Below are 16013 nucleotides of genomic sequence, written 5' to 3'. Positions count from 1 at the left end.
AGAGGAATTGTATGGGAAAGCACTGCAATTTATGTTTGATTATAAGGGCTTTGTGTGTATGTGCAACAGCTTTTTTTGGGGAAGCATATTAAAAAGCATTTCCTTCTTAAATCTAAAATATTACCTCCAAACTGAAGGGAGAGAGAAAGTGTTGATATTTATTAAACCTATCCTAGTTCCAAAGCCAGTACATCTTTTCTCATATTTAGGATTCATTATGATTATTGTTTGCATTATATTTTTAAATCCATGTAAAGGTGTTTGTGTGCTTACTTCTTAATGACAAATGTGGTAATGTGACATCATATTAACTATTGAAGCATTCCTTGATATCATATGATTGCATTTTTTTAAAAAACAACAACAGATGTGTGCATGTGTGTCCATATTATTTTTTGCTTTTTCAAAGGGGAAGTTATTTGTGTTTTCAGATATTAGGTACCATACAGTGTGGGTGTGTTGATTACAGCCTTCTTGAAAAATTACCTATGCTTTCCCTTCTAAAGAACAACCCCATTGAATTATATCAATTAGAGGTTATACTCTTGTGTGTTATGGAACAAACTACTGAAGAAACAGCCCCAATGCGATTAAGTAATTGAGGCCATTCTGCAATAATTAAGTCCTTAATAGTCAAAGTGCCTCAATCTAGGATTACTTAGTCTCATCATTTAGGATTTATTTAAGATTTTAAAGTAAATTTCCTTGGGTCTCTTCTGACCACTGAGTCTTGGGCTGCTTTCTAGTGATCGGTACAAAACCTGCACGGAGTGCTTTTATTTTGAATTTTTGATCTAGGAACCACACTGTACTTTATTCCTGACCATCCATCACACTACCCATCCTAGCAAAATGAAAGCAGTTTTAAACGCTGGTGGTGAGCTGGTTCTGGAGCTGGAAACACATTCTGTTATATCACTGTTAGACTTTAATATTCGTAAGGGGAAAACAAAGTCAGAATGAAGTGTGCTTTTAAAAAGTATCTCTGGGGATGCACAAAACTGAACTATAGGCCAGGGAGTCCCAAAGTCTTTTCCTGTTCCCACCCCACCCTAGGCTTTAAGGATCATGTTTCATAGGTCTGTGGCATACAATAAATTAATACCCTGACAGCCAGAAGTACCTGAGAGACAGGCAGAACACAATATTCAAGACTATAAAAGGGAAAGTGCATAGACCATGGAATTATTTATGACTGTTCCTATTGAATTGTTCAGATGAAGCACTGTAATATATGGTGTCCCTATGCATTATTACTTAGACACAAGCCTTATTGAGTTCAGTGGGATTTGCTCTGAAATAAGCAGATACATACACGCTTGCAGATATGGTACAGTAGATTTCGACCCAAACTTACATTTAGAGACCCATTTCTTAATTTTTGTTACCATATTTGTATGGTGATTACTGTTGCACCCTTCATCTGAGTAATGGGTCCCAAACTTATATAAGTTTATATAATATTATATAAGCCTTTCATTTAGACTTCCTCAGATGTATGCTTCTTTCAAGTTACTTGTCTGAGCATTTGACGTAGGCTGAGAATCACTGGATTAAACCACTGTTTTCTTTGAGAGGTACTTATAACCTTGTGGAGACTGGGCTGTTCATTCTTTTTCATCCTGTACATGTTACACTAATCTAGCAGGTTTTTACCATGTCAGGTGGAGATAAGGAAACATTTCAGGGTGGGAACAAGCATTGAACATAATAAAGTTATCTTGTGATAATTACTCATTTTATCAGGTGACTGACTCTGCAACATGATTTATTACTACTTGCACAAGGGGCTTGAGGCAAAGTCATAGGGAGTATATCTCTCAGCTGCACCAGCTTTGATAAAACTGGCCACCTCTAAACAAAAGGTTGAATTGAGGGGTGGGGGAACAAATGGTGACTAAAATAATCCTGAAGCTGGGATATGGATCCAGAGAGCAAATCTTGGCTACCTGGTGGCTCTGAAAGCTCTTGCTGGAATGGAATTCTTTGGGTCAATGTCTGAAGCATTTTTGGAAGCCAAGAACCATACAACAAGCCTGGAGAAATTGGGCAGTTCAAGGGAAGACATTACAGCTTTTGAGAGACATTCTATTTGGATATTGGCTAAGGGTTTCCCCCTTTTGATTCCCATTTGTGGTATTGCTGTTATCAAAGAGTCTCTGGAAACAAATTATTGCCAAAACCAACATCTACTTAAGAAGACGGAAGGCAATTTTATACTTCCCAAGAAATATAGAGCTTTGGACCAAATAAATAGCTCACTGGAAAAATATACCTTTAATGAGTTATATTCAACAGTGTTTTACTCAAGAGTATAACCAGTGAGGGATGTGGGTGGTGGTGTGGTCTAAACCACAAAGCCTAGGGCTTGCTGATTGGAAGGTCAGCAGTTCAAATCCCCGTGATGGGGGTGAGCTCCCATTGTTCAGTCCCAGCTCCTGCCTGCCTAGCAGTTCAAAAGCACGTAAGGGGGGGAAGATAAATAGGTACCGCTCTGGTGGGAAGGTAAAACGGTGTTTCTGTGCGCTGCTCTGGTTTGCCAGAAGCGGCTTAGTCATGCTGGCCACATGACCTGGAAACTGTCTGCGGACAAACACTGGCTCCCTCAGCCTATAGAGTGAGTTGAGCGCGCAACCCGAGTTTGCGACTGGACCTAATGGTCAGGGGTACCTTTATTATAACCAGTGAAATTATTGAACATTATCAGGTAGTGCTCAGCACTGCTTGGGAATTTTTAGAATTTATTATTTTTTAAAGTTTTAAGCAGATGCAGTGGTTCCTTGGTTCTTGAATGTAATCCATTCCAAAAGTCCATTTTGGACATTCGAAAACCAAGACGCAGCTTCCAATTGGTGCAGGCGCCCCGGAAACAAAAGTCAACAGCCACATCAGACATTCGGCTTCTGAAAACTGTTCAAAAGCTGGAACACTTCCTTCCGGGTTTTCGGCGTTCAGGAGCCGAAATGTTTGAGTACCAAGGCATTCGAGAACCAAGGTTCCACTGCACAGAGGTACCTCGCAAGACGAATGCCTCGCAAGACGGAAAACTCGCAAAACGAAAGGGTTTTTGGTTTTTTGAGTTGCTTTGCAAGACGATTTTCCCTATGGGCTTGCTTTGCAAGACGGAAACGTCTTGCAAGTTTGTTTCCTTTTTCTTAAAACCGTTAATACAGTTGTGACTTGACTTCGAGGAGCAACTCATAGCATGCGGTGTGGTAGCCTTTTTTGAGGTTTTTGAAGACTTTGGTGATTTTTGAAGCTTTTCCAAAACTTTTCCGAAACCGTGCTTCGCAAGACGAAAAAAACCGCAAGACGAAAAAACTCGCGGAACGAATTAATTTCGTCTTGCGAGGCACCACTGTAGTGTAATTTGTGAGCTTGGACCTGTTATGCCCAAAATTGGGTGAAGTTGAAAGTGGATCACTGTCACGGACAGGCTGGATGCAGAGGAGTGGTGGGACAAACCAGCTGGGGAATCCCCAGGAGAAGAGGGCTCAGAGCCAGGAGAGTGGTGGTAGGACAACAATGAGTGGTCAGAGGGAGACTGGCAGGAGGAGATGTCAGAAGCTGAAGAGGTAACAGGGGTTAGTGAGCAGGAACGGGCTGTCGCAAAGAGCAGTCCAAAAGCAGAGGGAGGTCAAGAAGCAAAGTGGAGTCAGGCTGATGAAGAAGCCTGGAAAACTCTCCTTCCTGCTGTTAGTTGCTTCCTCCCTGATCTCCCAGAACACACAGAGAAATGAAGAGGGCAGAGCAAGAAAGAGCAGGCGAATGAGCCTTAGGCTGCTGGGGAAGAAACCGGGAGAGGGGCCTTAGAGAGTAGTGGGAAGGCAGGGACTTTCAGTCCTTGCAAGTGACTCGTTGGGGCAAGAGTTGGAAAGAGTTGCTGTGATCACTAGGCCTGTACTGTTTTGGTTCCTTTGAATAAAGAGTTACCGGTAACTTGAGTGACACTGGGTGTTTTATTGCTGACCTGCTCATGACTCTGGTAGGACTCCTGACAATCACCCTCAGAATTGCAGGCATATCTGCTAATGTAAATAAATAGGATTTATTGTATGTACCAACCACATTTGTGTTTCATAAATGAATGGATCAAAAATATTAAGAAAGTAATGTGATAGGCCAGATATTGAGGTGGTGGCGGGGGGAAATCTTTCCTGCAATTTAATATTATTGGTTAGGGGAAATAAATCAAAACCCCATACTACATTGATCACCTCATATTGCTATAATTAGATGTCAACATTTGATGTCAGATTATATTTATCAATGTTATAATTTGAATAGCCCTATAATCTTTTTTATATAGGGCTATGTAAAGGTCTGATTAGGGAGATGTTCTATGCATATTAGCATAAAGCTAAAGCTTTGATTTTCCGTAAAGACAAAAACAACGTGGTAGGTCAGTCTATGCAACCATATGACTTTCTTGGTACCAAGTGTGATATTGGGTTGCTTGATGGTGTGTTTGATCCCCTTTTGTTGTGCAAGAATAATACATTATGCTGGTCTTATTCATCCATCATTGTCTCATGCTCTTCCTTTTAAGATTATTGCAGATAATTCCTTCCCCAATCTTGTTAGGAAACGTCCAGTGATTCCTTTAAGGGATGCAAAACCAGTGGAAGGTACTGTGGATCATAGTCCAATCACTCACATGAATTTTAGGACAAAGAGGCTCTAGATGTTTGCTTGTCAGCCTTTTGAAAGGATGAATATTTCCATCTGTGAGCTACTTCTAGGCTGCATCAACAGAAGTATAGTGTCCAGATCAAGGGAAGTAGTAGTACCAATCTATTCTGCCTTAGTCAGGCCACACTTGGATACTGTGTCCAATTCTGGGCACCACAATTTAAGGAGGATGCTGACAAGCTGGAACATGTGCAGACGAGGGCGACCAAAATGATCAAGGGTCTGGAAACTTAGCTTTATGAGGAGTGCTTGAAGAAGCTGGGTATGTTTAGCCTAGAAATTTTGAAACGGGAGAGATATGATAGCCATCTTCAAATAACTTTAAGGACTGTCACATGGAGGAGGGAGCATGTTGTTTTCTCCTGCTCTGGAGGGTAGGACTTCAGTACATATAGCTTCAAGCTCTTTCAAGACTGGCCTGATTCTGGTCTGTAGTACCAATATTTTACGAGTGTTGTGGTATGGTGTTTGTTGTGGCTCTCACACTAATGTATATGGTAGAGATTTTTGTCAATGCAGTTGGATTTCTTGGTATGTTTACATACCATGCAAGCAATGCTTGGTCCCAAAGTCTGGTCATCAATTCGTAAAAATCTCTACCAGGAAGCAGGACCATGTTCTTGGAAGTATTTGCACATTCCTCGACTGCCAAAGGAGCAATGGCAGCAGCAGCAACACCAGTAAATATATAGGTTAAAGTGGCTTAGAAACCAATCTGAAGTCAAGAAAAGCAAGCATGGTGCTAATCAAAGGATATAACAAAAACTCTTCACATCAGTCCCTTAACTGTGATGAATCAGAAAGAGAAAAGTTAATTATTTTTTAATGCACAATGATTATGTTTTACCCATTTAGGCGGGACTAAGGACGCTTCATGATATTGGACCTGAAATTCGGCGTGCTATATCCTGTGATTTGCAAGAAGATGAACCTGAGCAAAATCACCATGAGGAAGAGGAAGTATATAAAGTAAATGGACATATAACAAATTGGTTGGCTCGAACTTGTGAAATTTACAAAATTATGCTGCCATCCTATACATGCTTGCTTTGAAGTCCTGTTGAATTCAGCAGGTTGTACCTCTGAGTAAACATATATAGACTGATAGTAAACATTTTTGTTCAACACTTCAATATTTCTTCAAGGGGTTCAGTGCATTCTCTTTATGCCTCAGTTGTTTTACTATAGACTCTCTTATGTGAAGCAATTTGCAGTGCATAATTTCCTTACATTATGAGCAGGTAAGGTCTATTGAAGTCAGTGAAATTTCTCTCTGTAATATTTGGACAAGATGTGCTTATTGCACTACAGGAAACAGCCACACATCCAAGGCAGTGCAGAAAAAGTACATCAAAATGGGGGGGGGGGTAGTCAAGAGGGTATTAATACTTTTAATAATCATGATTTTAAATTAAATTTTAAGTTATTTTCTATAAGCATGTCACCTGACATGAATTTCACATGAAGAGTTAGAATTAAACTATTTTTAATTTCAAAAACAGAAACTCTCTAGAACACAGAAAACTACCAAATCGATAAAGTGATTGTAAATAAAAGCTGCTTGGTGACCTCCCATCTTTCAATGGAATAAAGCAGGGCTGTAATGGCAAAACTAGCAAACAGTTAATTTTGGAAGTTGGATGTTCTCATACAACAAAGATCATTTCTATATTTCAAATGTGCAAGGGGTTTGGACTGCATTCCTCCCTGAAATGTCTGGCCAGGACCACTGTAGAATGATAACAGCATTTGCAATATCAACCCCAGAAATCTCCTATAGTGGTTGTTGTTTAGTCATTTAGTCGTGTCCGACTCTTCATGACCCCATGGACCAGAGCACACCAGGCACTCCTGTCTTCCACTGCCTCCCAGTTTGGTCAAACTCATGTTAGTAGCTTCAAGAACACTGTCCAACCATCTCGTCCTCTGTTGTCCCCTTCTTGTGCCCTCAATCTTTCCCAACATTGGGGTCTTTTCCAGTGAGTCTTCTCTTCTCATGAGGTGGCCCAAGTATTGGAGCCTCAGCTTCAGGATCTGTCCTTCCAGTGAGCACTCAGGGCTGATTTCCTTCAGAATGGATAGGTTTGATCTCCTATAGTTACATGTATTTTAAGCATGAAGTTGATGGCTATGTCCTGTTGTTTGTGAGTTTCCAATAGCATATGAAAGCCTAGGGAGAAAGCTGGCCTGATCAAAGATGGCTCCTGCTACTAACTTGAGATTAGAGTTGTCATTGACAGCAAGAATGGGGATTGTTAGGACTTTGGAGGCAGACACCTCACCAGATGTTTTCTTCTGCCAATTGTCATTGCTTCTGTCTTCCCTAGATTGAGCTCCAAGAGATACTGCTCCTATCTCCATCTTAGTCCTGAGTAGACTGCACCATCTGGGTTAGGTGTAAAAAGAATCATAGAATTGCATGCCATTCACTCTTTTCATAAGAAACTCTGAGCACTTTACTGTGTGATGCGCCATCCATGCATATAGGTTGAGCTGCATGGATGGTCAACTTGATCCACAGCGTGGGCAGTTGCAGTGGAGCACAACTTGCTCTTCCAGCTGTATGAGAACAGAATCACAGAACTCTTGATACTATCTGCAACACCAAGATCGTTGTGGCATGGCTTTAAGTCATAGTTTTAACGGGCAGTTGAAATTTCAGGATATATGCTGTCTATAGTATAGTTTGTACATGCTATAATAATTGATGACTTTATTTTGCTTGGCTATCAACTACAGACACTGTAGTCTGAGTATCTATGGCACAGTGCTTTTTAAAACACTCACTTATTGGCATTGCTTGCAGACTTTCAATGTAGCAGCATAATATAGCTGCCATGATCATGGGCACCCCCATATCACTACAGAAGACCTTGTATAAAACAACACATTATGACGGTGCAATAGCTTGACCTCAGGACCATGAATGTACCACATAATGGTATGCACATACACTGATGCAAGCTTGGTTTCAGCAGTGTATTATATTAACTAACTGATTAACTTGTATATTGCAGAGAAATGGCGCCCTGTTTGGAAATCATGTAAACCATGTTAGCAATGATACAAGGGATTCATTTCAGCAGATCAATACCACGCACCGTCCCCTGCATGTCCAAAGGCCTTCAATTCCATCTGCGGTTGAGACTACCGAGAAAAATGTGCCTCCTCCAGCAGGAAACTCCTTATTTCACAACCACCATAGTCATCATAGCCATCATAACCACAACTCTGTAGGGAAGCATGTTCCAAACTCAACAAATGCTAACCTCAATAATGCCAACATGTCCAAAGTGGCTAATGGAAGACACACAAGTGGTGGAAGTCATGAGTACATATCTGAAACTGGGCATCGTTCCCACTCCAGAAGTGATCGTCATGAGAAACGTAGAAGATCTGCCAATAGGAGGTAAATCTGAAATACGGTGTTTGGGTTCAGACCATTCTATATCCCAGTCACATTGTTGTACATAATGCTTATGAACTAATCAAATACAGCCATACCCCGGGTTACAGATGCTTCAGGTTGCATTTTTTCGGGTTACGGACCCGCCAAAACCTGGAAGTACCGGAACAGGTTACTTCTGTGTTTCAGTGGTTGCGCAGAAAAGCCGAATTGCAACCTGCACATGCGCAGACGCGCCACTGCAGGTTGCAAACGTGCATCCCGCACGGATCATGTTCGCAACCCAAGCATCCACTGTAGTGGGTTTGTGGTTTGTTTGGTTTTTTTTTACAAAAAAGTGCATACCATTTTCAATCCTTCATTCCTTTCGGTCTTTGAATAAAAATTTGGCTGCTTTTCGACCACTTATCCTTGATTATCTCACTGGCCTGGATTCATTTTATAGATTACTTGAAACTTGTATTTCAGTATATAGCTTGTATTTAGCTTTTTGTTCAGCTACATGTTCTGATTTAGGTGGTTACCTGATCCAGCAAATTCCCATGAGAACTACCTTACTGTGGTGAAGAGAATCAGATCAATTCAACAGATACAAGCATTAATAGCATGTTCTGCTCTACAGTTCATTAAGTCAAGAACTAATTGCAAATTAGTGTTTCTCTTTTATTAAAGTAGCATATTTTAAAATATATTTCAGGGGTGGGGTGTTGTAGATAAATTTATTAAATAAGTACCTTACTATCACCAGATCATGAATGCTAATTATACTTCTTTTCTCCTTCTACATTGTTTCCCCTCTTGGATAGATCTCGCTATTATGAAGCTTACATTAGGTAAGTAAATACAGTGTGGAGTTCTTGGCAAAAGGGTAGTGACATGCCCAGATACAACTGAGCATGCTTTCAAAAATAATTTCAGTCCATAGCAAAAACAGCATGAGTTGTGATACTCACATTGGGGTAATTATAAACTGTGGGGCCCATAAGAATTTCTCAGAACATTATGGGCATCATGAGAAAGAATAATTTTTAAGACTACTCCAGTTCATGAGTATACAAATGTGTGAAAGGGGTAACAAGAATATGCACACCAGACATGCTTCCATGACCCTGACATCTGCATCAACCCCACTGTGGCTGCTGCATGTTCTTCAGACTGAAGAGGGCCTGAAACTATTATTTGGGCATAACTTGAACCTTAAAAAGGAATAGGAAAGCAGAGAGCTGCATACAACCCACAGCCCAATTTCATGCAGGTGGCAAGGGAAGAAAAATGAGGGAAAGGTGGTGGCAGAGGGGGAAGGGAGGGAGAGGGGATGTCCTTTGGTTCTGGTCCCACCCGTCACCTCTACCCACTGCCAAGATGTAGCTCCTGACAGATTACCTTCCTTTCAACAGAAAAATAGTTTCTCTAGCCATGATGGTGTTTCCTGCTTGGCAGGGGGTTGGACTCGATGGCCCTTGTGGTCTCTTCCAATTCTATGATTCTATGAAATACAGGAAAATACTAGAGACGTATGGCTTATTCTTGAACCAAATGAAAATAAAGTGGTTGTCCTTGAGTGTTTTATATTCCTAAAGTAAGATCACTGACACCCAAACTTTGTACAGTCAGACTTGCTTCATCCTAACTAATAATAGCTTTTTCTTCTCATGCATGCTATAATAAAAGCAACGAGACCTTTTTTTTACTTCACTAAATTCTAAAACCATGTGTGTTATCTTTTAAGATGACATTAGAAAAGCATACCTGAAGCGAAAGTCCACATTTCTGCTACAATGCTTTATGCATAGGTGTAAAAGGCATGACAGCAATGTTTCCAAAGAAGGGAAATTTGTGAAAAGTGCAGCTGCAACAATTTATGTCAACATTGTTCCTTCAAGAAATTAGGCCTTGCCAAACACCTATGTCCTATCTGTAGGTCAGAATCTGGGGATAGACATCTACCCACAATTTGCCGAGAAGATCATGAAATTCGAGATTATTATAATGATGATTGCTACCTGGATGATCAGGAATATTTTAGTGGTGAAGAATATTATGAAGAAGACAGTATGCTGTCAGGAAGCAGGTAAGATTCCTAGTCTTTATTGAGAAAACAGTTTTGTATATACCTAAATCAGTTATGAAGATAATTTTGTTCTGTATAGCAAAGAAAGAAAAACTATTTTAATGTGCTACTGGAGTTCTGTAATATGCAGGGAGCCTACACAGATGGAAAAGACTTCCTATTTCAGAATTTACCCTGAACACACAAGGGGCCAAGAGGAGCCATATCACCTTGAGGCAGGGCTAGACATATGGCCACACAGCTTATTTGAATCTACATTGCTCCCTAATTTAAGTTAGCACATGAAGAGGCCACAGGAAGGCACACATCCAGGTCAAGGAAATACAGTTTAACAGAAAATACTAGGCAGGCAGAAAATTTGGGAGAAAGCATGAAATTGATCTTAATATTTGGGAATGGAAAATCTTGTAGTGGCAAGAAGATGAAGATACTAGAATGGCCACAAGATTGCAGGTCAGAAGATATAATAGGCACAGTGAAAACGTAATTGGGTAACTGGATTAGAGTACTGTTATCAGAACTATTGTGCTGTTTTTTTCCCCCTCAACATACTTCTGTGAGATCCTTTCATCTGTTTTTTTATGAGAAGACAATTCACCTAAAACAAAATTGGGCCACAGCTCTCATCATTCTTGATCATAAACAATGCTGCCTTGGTCTGATGAGTTACACTACAACATCATCTGGGGATTTTCCATTCATGACCTACATTGGATTAAAGTTTAGTTAACTCCTAGTTCTAATTAAATGCAGGGCAAGGAGTTGGTTGCTGCAAAAAATAAAAATCAGTATTACCGGTATTTATCCTGTGATCAGCAAACCTCATATCTTGACAGTGAGTCACATGTTATCCCAATATTGGATTAGCCTCTATATGGCATGATAAATCTGCAAGAAACACCTATAATTAGGGTTTGAGGAACCACTGAATAAAAAGATGGTTACTTTTTATGAGCTAGAAATGCCTTGAGTAATAATAATAATAATAATAATAATAATAATAATAATAATAATAATAATAATAATAATAATAAATTTTTATTATTTATACCCTGGCTATCTGGCTGGGTTTCTCCAGCCACTCTGGGTGGCTTCCAACAAAAGATTAAAAATATATTAAAACATCAGTCATTAAAAACTTCCCTAAACAGGGCTGCCTTCAGATGTCTTCTAAATGTCAGATAGTTGTTTATTTCTTTGACATCTGATGGGAGGGCAGCAGGGCAGCAAATTGTTAGTTATGTAATTTATTGCTGTGTTTTTTTTACTGCCCGGGATGGAGGGAAGGCAGTTGTGGCAGTTGAAGTACTATGATAAGTTACAGTCCTTACATACTCTGCACTTTGATTTTTTTGGGGAAGGGCAATATTTGCTTCTTCAGCTTGAGACAGCAAAATGTCCTGGGCTATTCCTGTATGACCTGCATTAATCATCTGTTTCTTTACCGCAGGTGTACATATGACTATCCCAGTAGATATCACTGTAATGATTTGGACTTTGAACGGCCAAAGGGTTACCATCACCCACATGGTTTTTTTGAGGAAGATGACTCCCAGATGTGCTATGATTCAAAAAGATCTCCGAGGAGGCGGTTGCTACCTCCAACACCCACACGTGAGTACAACTGGGAAAGTTGGCTTCATTATATGGACGTATGTTTGGTTTGCTACAGGACCTGTGGATGTCTCTTGGCCCCATGGTATCAGAATTATTCTACTCACCATAAACAGTCAGAAACCAGAGGCAACTCATTCACAGAATAACACTGTTGCGATAGTTAACGAACAGAGAAAATAGTCGACCAACTATGGAATTTATTCTGGACACTTATTCCACCATCCAGTCCTTTAACTGAAAACGGGTTGCTGAAGTTCTTTAACAGTCAGAATTAGAATTGATCCAGATTGATCTATACTTTCCAGATTAGCATTTGAAATCTACCCTCTGTTACCAAAACAGCATTCCTTTATGGAGTTATTTTTTAGCTGCTCTTCACCCCAACACCACAAGACAGGTTACATTTAGGACAATACCATCACATAAACATGCATAATTAACAAACCATAGAAAAGCAACACGAGCATAGAACAGATACAACTAGCAACACCATTTAAAGGGAGGACAAACAAAATATCCTATTTCACTTCCAAAGGCCAGAGGAAACAGGTTTATCTTAAGCAAAAGATGCAAAGAGGGAGTTCCACAGTTTTGGGGTCATCACAGAGAAGGCCCTGTTTAAAACTACTGGACCTGTGAGGTGGCAATACCAAGCGAAACACTTCTGCTAATCTCAATACTTGAGCAGGCATAAATAGGAGGCTATATTTGGAGTGTAGGACTAATGCAAACACCTTGAATTGGGCTCAGAAACAGACCAGCAACCAGAGCAGATGTTTCCAAACAGATGTAATATGAATCCTTGCAGCCATATTAGGCATTCTTCTGCCTTCCACATTCTGTGCCAGTTGCAGCTTCCAAACCTTTTCCAAGGGCACCAGCACATAGAGTACACTGCAGCAGTCCAATCTGGACACTACTGGAGCATGGAGTAAAGTGAGCAAGTGATTTCTTCAGGAGGAGCCATAGCTGGCTAGCCAGCTGTAGCTAGAAATAGGCACTCCTAACTACCAAAGCCACACAGGCCTCCAGCGACAGCACTGCATCCAACAGTGCCCCCAGCTACGCCATTGGTCATTCTCATCCAGAACAGGCTGCCTCACCACCTCCCGGGCTTGGGAACTTGGAACACGTAACACTCCTGTCTTGTCTGGTGTCACTTTCAGTCTCTTGGCTCACGTTCAGCCCATTACTGTATCCAGGCACTGGCTTAGCTACTGAAATGTCTCTCCTGATTCAGATGGTGCACAGAGAGCGCTATATGTTATCCACACATTGATGGCACCTCACTCCAAAACTCCTGATGATGTTTCCAAGAGCATAGTTGTTAAAAAAAACATGTGGAACAGAATGGACCCCTCTGGGATGCCGTGCCATAGGTCAATCCCCCAGTGGCAAGGAATAGCTTCAGTTGTGTTTTATGAAACCAACCCTAAAGGTAGGGATGGAACTTCTGAAATACAGTGGTTAGTGCAGGAGAATACCATTGTCTACAGTGGTCAAAATCCAAACAGAAGTCAAGGAGAATGAGCAGGGTTGCACTCTTTCCCAACAAAGGCCATCAACCAGCACAACAAAGGCAGTTATGGTACCATGACATACACTACCCAAAAATAGAACTTGAAGTCTAGAAATGAGAGCCTAAAGCTTAAGGCATTCTGTAGACAATCGATACACCTTGTCAGGAAACCCTTCCCTCCTAAGAGATAAAATTACGTGATCCAAAACAAACTTGTTACTGTAAAAAAAATAGTGTCATGTAACTTTTTGCTGCTTTGGACCCAGACTGCAACATGTAACCAGGCAACAGGATCACTTCCTTTGCTGTGTATCTGCTGTGAAGTTACAATGCTGTTAGGGACATGGGTGGTGCCTAGGACTTCCTGATCAGAAGGTCGGCGGTTCGAATCCCCGTGACTGGGCTCACTGGAACCTTTAATAATTGAACTAATCTATAGTAGCAAACTAACAGCTCTTGTGCAAGCATACAGTTTAGAAATTAATGTGTACATACATACTTCCCCGCCCCGAAAATGCAGTTTAAACAAAACCCTCAAGTCTCTACTCCATGGTTGTTTTAAGCCTTTCTACTGATGACTGCAGGGAAATGGGTGGCGCTGTGGGTTAAACCAGAGCCTAGGGCTTGCCAATTAGAAGGTTGGCGGTTCGAATCCCCGCAATGGGGTGAGCTCCTGTTGCTCGGTCCCTGCTCCTGCCCACCTAGCAGTTCGAAAGCACGTCAAAGAGCAAGTAGATAAATAGGTACCGCTCCGGCGGGAAGGTAAATGGTGTTTCCATGCACTGCTCTGATTCACCAGAAGCGACTTAGTCATGCTGGCCACATGAGCCGGAAGCTGTGCGCTGGCTCCCTCGGCCAGTAAAGTGAGATGAGCGCCGCAACCCCAGAGTCGTCTGCGACTGGACCTAATGGTCAGGGGTCACTTTACCTTTACCACAAAGCCGTTTAGCTTCCCTTCGCTAGTTGTGAAATTGATTTGCAACAAACCAACAGAAACAATAGCCCAGTTAAATGCAATTCTGTTCTAAGGCTTAGTATTATAATAAGCCACAACAAACCTCAGGGAAGTGATGAGAAAATACATTATAGAATCATAGAATCATAGGGTTGGAAGAGACCACAAGGGCCATTGAGTCCAACCCCCTGCCAAGCAGGAAACACCATCAGAGCACTCCTGACATATGGTTGTCAAGCCTCTGCTTAAAGACCTCCAAAGTAGGAGACTCCACCACACTCCCTGGCAGCAAATTCCACTGTCGAACAGCTCTTACTGTCAGGAAGTTCTTCCTAATGTTTAGGTGGAATCTTCTTTCTTGTAGTTTGGATCCATTGCTCCGTGTCCGCTTCTCTGGAGCAGCAGAAAACAACCTTTCTCCCTCCTCTATGTGACATCCTTTTATATATTTGAACATGGCTATCATATCACCCCTTAACCTCCTCTTCTCCAGGCTAAACATGCCCAGCTCCCTTAACCGTTCCTCATAAGGCATCGTTTCCAGGCCTTTGACCATTTTGGTTGCCCTCCTCTGGACACGTTCCAGTTTGTCAGTGTCCTTCTTGAATTGTGGTGCCCAGAACTGGACACAGTACTCCAGGTGAGGTCTGACCAGAGCAGAATACAGTGGCACTATTACTTCCCTTGATCTAGATGCTATACTCCTATTGATGCAGCCCAGAATTGCATTGGCTTTTTTAGCTGCCGCGTCACACTGTTGGCTCATGTCAAGTTTGTGGTCAACCAAGACTCCTAGATCCTTTTCACATGTACTGCTCTCAAGCCAGGTGTCCCCCATCTTGTATTTGTGCCTCTCATTTTTTTTTTGCCCAAGTGCAATACTTTACATTTCTCCCTGTTAAAGTTCATCTTGTTTGTTTTGGCCCAGTTCTCTAATCTGTCAAGGTCGTTTTGAAGTGTGATCCTGTCCTCTGCGGTGTTAGCCACCCCTCCCAGTTTGGTGTCATCTGCAAATTTGATCAGGATGCCCTTGAGTCCATTATCCAAGTCGTTGATAAAGATGTTGAATAAGACCGGGCCCAAGACAGAACCCTGTGGCACCCCACTAGTCACTCTTCTCCAGGATGAAGAGGAACCATTGATGAGCACCATTTGGGTGTGAGATAACAATTACTTGACACAACAAATAAGGATGCTCAGTAAACTCATCAACTGGAAGCAACCATAATGCTAAACCTTGGTTTAGAGTTACATGCAAACCAAGCCATAGATGAGGCCTGCATCTTTTTTTCTATCCTATCTGCCTCACCCTTGGGGTAACATAATCTAAGGTTCAATGCTGGAAGACTTAAGGTTGCTATGCACAAGAAGGAAACATTGTCAGATGCAACATGTGACAGGGGCGATTTGAATTTTGAGATCACAAGGAAGTGAATTAGTGTTGCATTTGTTCCTGGAGAAGCAAACTTTCCCTTATATACACAGGCTTATAGTACTGATACAAATTAAATAAATACTACTGTTATTTCAGTGACTTACTTACCGGCACATGTCTTGTCCTTTTTACTCCCTCTGTTAACATAATTGCCATAGGCTTCTTGATTATGGATACCGGGGAAGGATGAAATTAACTCAAGGAAAAATCAGTTGTAAAGAAGGTTTCCTAAGTTATTTAATTCACACCCAGCATGATACATTATTTTACATCATGATTTTATATTGGTTATCTCAGCTGTGCGATCTAGGAGACTGT

General features: G+C 41.2%; 3 protein-coding genes across 33 annotated transcripts in view; 1 reads left to right on the top strand and 2 right to left on the bottom strand.

Moving 5' to 3' along the window:
• The window catches only part of ACTR8 (actin related protein 8), a 183108-nt gene that overhangs the window by 97804 nt on the left and 69291 nt on the right, over positions 1-16013 (bottom strand). The gene's annotated exons all lie outside the window — the stretch shown is intronic.
• CHDH (choline dehydrogenase) overlaps positions 1-16013 on the bottom strand; it is a 59728-nt gene that overhangs the window by 17837 nt on the left and 25878 nt on the right. The window contains exon 9 of one of the 3 annotated variants that reach the window (XM_081185252.1): positions 4863-4965. The exons of the other annotated variants lie outside the window; for them this stretch is intronic. The gene's annotated coding sequence lies outside the window, so the exon portion shown is untranslated. Of the gene's footprint in view, positions 1-4862; positions 4966-16013 lie in introns of those variants that run through there. 3 annotated transcript variants of the gene reach the window in all.
• The window catches only part of CACNA1D (calcium voltage-gated channel subunit alpha1 D), a 194813-nt gene that overhangs the window by 171490 nt on the left and 7310 nt on the right, over positions 1-16013 (top strand). For all 29 annotated transcript variants that reach the window (XM_081185237.1, XM_081185233.1, XM_081185236.1 and 26 more), the window contains 5 exons: positions 5548-5661; positions 7710-8101; positions 8905-8931; positions 10020-10169; positions 11620-11783. In XM_081185237.1, the coding sequence (XP_081041363.1) occupies positions 5548-5661; positions 7710-8101; positions 8905-8931; positions 10020-10169; positions 11620-11783 (847 nt within the window). The remainder of the gene's footprint in view (positions 1-5547; positions 5662-7709; positions 8102-8904; positions 8932-10019; positions 10170-11619; positions 11784-16013) is intronic.

The sequence above is a fragment of the Podarcis bocagei genome, assembly GCF_964188305.1.
Source record: "Podarcis bocagei genome assembly, chromosome: 2".
NCBI lineage: Eukaryota > Metazoa > Chordata > Lepidosauria > Squamata > Lacertidae > Podarcis > Podarcis bocagei.
The sequence above is the reverse complement of the archived record's forward strand: the minus strand, read 5'-3'. Positions and strand labels throughout refer to the sequence as shown.